The sequence below is a fragment of the Montipora foliosa genome, chromosome 4, assembly GCF_036669935.1.
Source record: "Montipora foliosa isolate CH-2021 chromosome 4, ASM3666993v2, whole genome shotgun sequence".
Taxonomy (NCBI): domain Eukaryota; kingdom Metazoa; phylum Cnidaria; class Anthozoa; order Scleractinia; family Acroporidae; genus Montipora; species Montipora foliosa.
The window spans coordinates 33621597-33629096 of NC_090872.1; the positions used below are offsets into that span (position 1 = coordinate 33621597).

At 42.9% G+C, this 7500-nt stretch overlaps 1 protein-coding gene across 1 annotated transcript in view; it reads right to left on the reverse strand.

Annotated features, from left to right (window-relative positions):
* LOC138001247 (receptor-type tyrosine-protein phosphatase U-like) overlaps positions 1-7500 on the reverse strand; it is a 61824-nt gene that overhangs the window by 20682 nt on the left and 33642 nt on the right. The window contains exon 3 of the mRNA XM_068847893.1: positions 4353-4637. Coding sequence (XP_068703994.1) covers positions 4353-4637 — 285 coding nt within the window. The remainder of the gene's footprint in view (positions 1-4352; positions 4638-7500) is intronic.

Genomic DNA, 7500 nt, shown 5'->3' on the forward strand with positions numbered 1-7500 from the left:
GCCTAGACTTTTGTTTCATTCAAGAAACTATGATTTCGAATGACGCTGTTCTGCGCTCCTTCTCCTGTTCGTAGCCGGGACCCACCTTCTGGGCCCCTGCTGTCGGAAGGAGAGGGGGGGGGAGGGTAGCTATCTTATGTTCTGATGTTTTTCGTAATAATGTTTCTGTTTGGCAGAAGGATCAAAGTGGGCGCATTCTCAGCTTACTTGTTAAGTTTGACGATTTCAATCTTAATCTAGTTAACCTTTATGTGCCGACGATTCCAGCAGAGAGAAAGATTTTCTTTCAGTCGGTCCCGTCCTTTTTTCTTCCAAACTCCCGGCTCCTGATTGGGGGGGATATGAACTGTTTTGACTCGGCGCTTGACAAATTGAGTAGGTCGGTTTCCCTCGACTCCAGCACGTTACCCACCGGTTATCGGATGCTGAGCGCGAATCATGCGAGGGTCTCCTTTCTTTGAACGAGGCGTCCGAGGCCCTTTACCTCTCTAATAGGAACAAAACGCCCGGTTCTGACGGCTTAACTGTTGAGTTTTATTCTTCGTTCTGGTCCCTCTTGGGGCCCCTTTTAGTTGATATGTTTAATGAGTCTCTCGCCCATCGTGAGCTGTGTGACTCTATGAAATCGAGTGTTACGCGTCTTGTTCATAAGAAAGATGATCGTAGAAATCTAAAAAACTGGCGCCCCATTTCGTTACTGAATGTGGATTATAAGATTTGTTCAAAAGCCCTTTCCCTCCGTTTGAAAAAAGTGTTGGGGTCTATTGTAGACCCTGATCAGACATGTTCTGTTCCAGGTAGATCTATTTCTTCTAATTTGGCTCTTCTTCGCGATTTTATTGAGAGAACCGGCGAGACAGGTATTCTCGTCTCTTTACACCAGGAGAAAGCCTTCGATCGCGTTAATCGGTCCTTTCTGATGAATCTTTTAGAACACTTTGGCTTTGGGCCCTCCTTCTGTAGCTGGACTTTCTATTTGTATAACGGCGCTGATAAGCGTATCCTGGTTAACGATTTCCTTTCCGATCCTGTTCCTTTGCTACGGGGTCAGGCAGGGCGACACCCTGTCCCCTATGCTTTATGTTGTCTGCGTTGAAGTTTTAGCCTGCCGTATTAGGGACTCTCCCGCGATTGAAGGCTTTCTCTTGCCGGGGGCTGGTGGTGTCCAGTTTAAGGTCGGTCAGTATGCTGACGATACTACGGCCTTTGTTAAAACGATTCTTCCCTTTTCTCACTTTTTGACGCGATTGCGTTTTACGAGCGTGGCTCTGGTGCGAAGCTACATTTGTCCAAGACTGAGGCCATGTGGCTTGGTGCCTGGAAAGACCACCTTGACGAGGCACTTGGTCTCACTTGGGTTAGGAAAATGAAGATTTTAGGCGTATTCTTTGGTACCGTTGACGTTGAGCGCGATAATTGGGAACCGCGTTTGTCCAAACTTGACAAAACTCTTTCTAGATGGAAGTCGCGATCCTTGTCCTTTATTGGCAAAGGTCCTTATCTTGAATATATTAGCGTTAAGTAAGTTGCTCTATGTGTCGCGCGTTTTAGTACCCCCTAAATTGGTTTATAGTAAACTTAATAGTCTGATATGGCCCTTTTTGTGGCGCGCTCGTTTAGAGACTGTAGCTCGTAAATCGCTTATTTGTTCTGTTGATAGTGGAGGTTTGGGTTTAAAGGATTTTTCTTGCCAGGGCCGCGCCTTGCGGCTTGCGGCTTTAGCTACTTCCGTGTCCGATTCTAGTTCTAAGGGTTTTTACCTTGCTAAGTATTTTTGTGGCTCTGTGTTAGCTCCTTTGCGGCCGGAGTGGGCCGGGCTGCGCGATAACCTAACCCCAAGCGCTGCCCACCCCACTGCCTTTTATGCGAGTGTCCTTTCTTCCTTTCGGGTCACTGATTTACCTTCTGGGTTTACTTACACGTCTCGCGCCTTTTACAAGGTTTTGCTAGTGAATTTCTGCACCATCCCGATTTTCCCTGCCCTCTGGTCAGGCTTCGTTCCCTGTCGGTTTTTCCTTTCTCGGCATTGGGGTCTGATCCGCGATTCATTTACTGAGAACTATAAAAATGATCTCGCATGGTTGATTACCCACCGTGCCGTTAAGGTGTAACATTTTCTTCACATCTGGGGCTATATCCGCTCGCCTCGCTGTGCTTTTTGTGCCCGTCTAGAAACCATTGATCATTGTTTCTTGGCTTGTCGTAGGGTTAAATTGTTCTGGTCTCGTTTTGTCCCTATGTTATCTGCGCTTTTGTCAGCCCCCTTCGTTCCCAATTGCCCCTTCGTGTTTTTTTTACCAATTCCCGATGCCCGAAAGGAAGTGCCTGCGTCCGCTTTTGTACATCATCAAGTCGATTCTGTGCGGTATTTGAAAATTTCGTAATAAGGCTACCTTTCACCATGGTGGGGAGGACTCTAGAGCTCTCGCTAAGTTTATTATTGCTGATGTTAAACGTAGGATCCAAGTTGACTTTCATCGCTTTTCTCTGGGTTCACCCAGCTGTATGTTTAGTCCGTGCTGATAAGCTTGTATTTCTCTTTTAGCTGTAGCCTCTTCTCCTCTTCTCTTGTTTTTATTTGGTTTTTGAATAAAGTTTTACGATATCACTGTCTGCAGTTAGACATAGCTCTTCGGCATTACAAAGCCTTTGCTTTCATGTCCAAATTGAGCGCTCTACTGGCATGAGTCATTGCCGCTAGCAATTGCTAGTGACGAGCCGTTTGATCCCCATGGACAAAGGAGAAGCTGCAGTTAGATCAATAAGAGTCGGAAAGTGCGTCCATCATGATTGTTGCTAAAGAAGGATGTCGTAGAAGCTAGCGGATCTCTGCAGCTGTGTGCTGGACATAAGTCTGGAAATGAGGCTACTATAGACGCAATGCACACTGTCTTCGAGGCTGATGACACCAACAGTGTTTTGCTAATTGATGCATGAAATGAATTCAATGCACTCAAAAATGAGGTACATCACATCCGAGGTCTGTTCCCAATTATTGCCGTCTATACAATTAATACCTATACACGGTGATCACGTCTATTCATCACTGGAGATCAGGGAATCCCATCTGCTGAAGGAACAACACTGGGGGATACCCTCCCCATGGGACTGTACGCCTTACGTATTCAACATCTTATTACGAGAAAGGGCGAAGTCTTAAAAGTAGGGCGGAGAGGATAAATGAGGTGGCGCCACAGAAGACTAGGCGCGCACTAAATCTGGCCACGGAGAAAGGGCCATCGATGTGGCTAACAGTTCATCCTCTTCAAGAGCTGGGGTTCAACCTCAACAAAAGGCAGTTCCATGACGGGATCAAGTTGCGCTATGACTGGCTAGTAGACGACCTTCCATATACTTGTGTATGATCTGCAAAATGGGCGGTTTTGTCATCCAGCGTCACAATGAACTTAGAGATCTGGAAGCTTAGCTTCTGAGGACTGTTTGTAGCGATGTAGCTATTGAACGTGTTCTTCAAGATGTCTCTGGAGAGCAGTTGAGGAGAGGGTCTAACAGAGCACAAGATGCAAGATTGGACATTCATGCACGTGGGTTTTGGGAGCACCAAAAATCAGCCTTTTTTGATGTTAGGGTATGTCACCCGAATGATGAATCCTACAGGGACCTAGAACCACAACAGCTCTATCGTTCGCATGAGACCGAGAAAAAGCGCCAGTACTCAAGTCGAGTCCTTGAAGTCGAACATGGAATAATTGCGCCTCTATTTTTCACAAAAACCGGTAGGATGGGAAAGGAACGTTCGGCAGACGTTCAGCCGAGTTAATCGCCATAAAGAAAGGGGAGGACTATGCTAAGACAATTGCTTCGATTCGCGAAAGAACGTCATTTGCACTCGTTAGATCCGCACTGATTTGCCTGAGAAGATCAAGGACTGTAAATCGAGTCTCATGGGATTTTAGGAATGTAGATATAAACGTGGACACAGTTGAAGGAGCTATTAAATAGAAATTTTTAAGTAGTGTTTTAATACGTTTTAGCCCAAATGATTGCTTCTTGAATGTTAGAAATGAACACTTTTTGTACACCACCGGTATAAAGAATAATATTTTATATCAATTTGTAATTTGTTGCAATGTCTAATTAGGCTTGGTTAAGATCTTTGTTATTATCACTTTTGAATCATCAGATCCAAGTTTTTTCTTACAGTGGTTAACGCAAATACAAACAAAATAAATACACTTAAATTGCTTTGATTTTGCTACTCTTAATCATTTACATGTACTTAACTTGAAATCTACAGATTACTATTTGGGATAAAATTGAAATGCTGCCCAATCCTAATAGAGTACCTTTGTTGAGTTAATACAATTTACGTAATTACAAGGACTACTTACGGTCCTCAAACGTTGTTGCATTCAGTAGTCTTGAACCATTTCCCAGCTGTGTAGTTTTCCCTCTCACTTTAATGTAATAGGTGGTAAATTTTCTCAAATCAGTCAGTAGTCTATGAAAAGTACGTCCAGTGACTCGAGCTTCTCGTTCCAGGTCATTTTTTTGTTGCCCATAGTATATTATGTAAGTGGTTATTATTCCATTTTGCAAAGCTGGTTCATTCCATGATACGAGAATGGATGTAGATGATTTGGCCTGGAGCATCACATCCCGTGGATGACTAGGACCTAGAACATACATTTAACAAACATAACTGCCATCTTGGTGGGTTGGAAAATGTTTTACTCCTTTACAATTATAATAATTGCAAGAATATTGCTTGTCAACATTTCACTCCAGGTATGCGATAACTGATTAAAACATTGCCTTAATGTATGTCAGTGGCCTTTGTGTCGATATTACAAGCATTTTACACCTCTACCACTGTGCACCTGAAGACTCTGAATGTATAATAATCAGAGCTTAAGTGCGGAACAATCGGATCATGGCCGCCCTGTATCCTAAGGAAAACTATTTAAGAGAGGCTTCAGTAATCCTAAAAAAATCGACCTCACGGTCTATTGCGCTGCAGTAATCTCTAACTTACTTTAGTAGAATTCTACTAGTATACTAATGCAAATGCTGTAATCTGATTGGCTGAGCCATTGAACACTATCAGCCATTAGTGTGCAGTGGCTGGAGGTCGTCTTGGAAATAACGACGTTTTTTTCCGTTTTTCCAAAGTTTTGGCGGAAAATTTGGATGCAAATGGTTAATTAAATTTCTGAGAAGTCTAAAAGAAGGACATTTACGGTTTCTTGACTTTCAAAAACGTTGAAATTATTGAAAAAGCTGATGCGCTCGCGCGTACAAGTTAGATTTTAAATGGCAATTCAATCCGAGCCATCTTTTTCAGACGCAAAGTTTAATAATACGTCACGAAATAATTGGAAACCGTTATTTGAAGTAAATTTTAGTAAGAATTCCACTAAAACATTTTGACAGGCATATTTAACAATTAGATTATTCGCTCTCGTTTTGTATGAGGTGATAGTTGATTCGGCCTTCGGCCTCATCAACTACCACCTCACAGAATCGAGAGCGAATAATCTAATTGTTAAATATGCCTGTCAAAATGGGTCCTCTACGGAAGAGACATCTGAAAACTTGAACGATTCGTCAAATTCTGCGAATCAAGTGGCAATACCGAATTAATAGCTAGCAACGGAGTCTTTATTCGAGCAGATATGGAAAGCCTAGAGGCCATCATTACCCGACATAGACTGAGGTGGGCTACGGGAAATCTTGCCTGAATGCCAGACTCCCGCCTTTCCAAACAAATCGTCTTCTCAACTTGCATCTAGCAAAAGACCACGTGGTGCCCCAAGAAAGGTATTACAAAAGCCCAGCTCGAGGCTACCTTGAAGAGGATCAAAATCGACGCTGCTTGGCTATTTGGGAGTTGGAATCTACGGAAAGAATTCCTTGGAGAAGGACAATTCATGCAAAAAAAGAGCCGTTTTTGAAAACAAGAGAAGACACCATGAAGAGCAAAGAGAGCTGAGAGAAAAGCAAGAACTCAGAACCCCGTAAACCCTCCTACCATTTTATGTGGTGGTTGCGGTATTCAGAACTAAGTTACGCCAACGAACGAACAACTGTGACCAATGATAATGCATGCAAGAAAAGAAACACACATGTCCAATATACATGAACTGAGTCGGGTCGTCAATTGCTGTTGACGGCCCGACTCACGGGATGTCGGGTCGTGAAGTTTAAAAAGGAAGTAAGCTTTACTGCCGGAAGTCGAACTGCCTGGGGCAGCTTCAAATATCTCAACAGATCGTGACGATCCGATCAGGTCGTCACGACCCATCATTTGAAAAGTCGACCCGACTTTTGAAAGTGTCAGGTGGTGAGAGAAAGAAAAACTTTGATGAACAAAGGAGGCTGTGCTGCTCAAAAATGTTGTATGCTTCGTTCTCAAAGAGTAGCGACTAAAATATCGATATACGCATAGAAAATCATAAACATCGACCACAACAGCATTAACAAATGTTGCGAATGTGTCCTTAATACCCTGACAACATGCTGTTCAGAAACAGAAATAATGACTGACTGTAATAGCGCTCCGAAATGTTGAATGCCTCGTTCTTAAAGCTTAGCGATGGAAGTGTCAGGTGGTGAGAGAAAGAAAAACTTCGATGAACAAAGGAGACTGTGCTGCTCAAAAATGTTGTATGCTTCGTTCTTAAAGCGTCGCGAAATCGCCTCAAAACATCCAAGCGTAGCTAAAATCGCAGCAAGCTTCCTAAAAGCATCCAAATGGTTCGTTCGTTCGTAGCGAAATTAATACCCAGAAAACATGCTGTTCAGAAACAGGGATAATGTTTGCCTGTAATATCGCTTCAAAATGCTGAATACTTCGTTCTTAAAGCGCAGCGAAATCGCCGTACGTTTCCTCAAAACATCCAAGCGTAGCGAAAATCGCAGCAAGCTTCCTAAAAGCATCCCAAAATTGGTGTCACATGCTTTGGCGCTTTCAGAGCCCTCACCTTTACTGGGTCAAACTTTTTATCTAGGATTTTATTGAACAGTATTTTTTTTCTAAATGGGGCTATGGGACTTTTCCCGTAGCCATTTACTCCAATTGTTGATTGGTTCCGTTTTTTGCTCACTAAACATAGCACAGGCAAGGCGGGTTGTGCTTTAATATACATTATAGGGGATGTCCGAGACTCCGTAATTCGATTAGGCCAAAGTTTTTATTTCTTAATTAGCACTATTGATTGACATAACCTTGAATGAACTGTCATTGAATTTCACTTAGCAACGACCAATAAGATATTAGATTAAGCGATACATGACCATATAAGTTTAGGGTTCTTGTTTTTTTAGAGTCAGAGTAGTTTTACACACCCGTTGTAAGACGAACACGAGAGGTTGATTAAACGCTTAGTTATAAACTCAGTCGAGTTTACTGATTGAGAGAGAGTTCGATAAGATGTAATCCCTTGTAAATGGGGCAAAGTTTACAAAACGTGGCACCTCCGGTAACGTTCAATTACGTCCTGAATTTTCCGAACGTCATGGAGACAACCGAAGCGAACG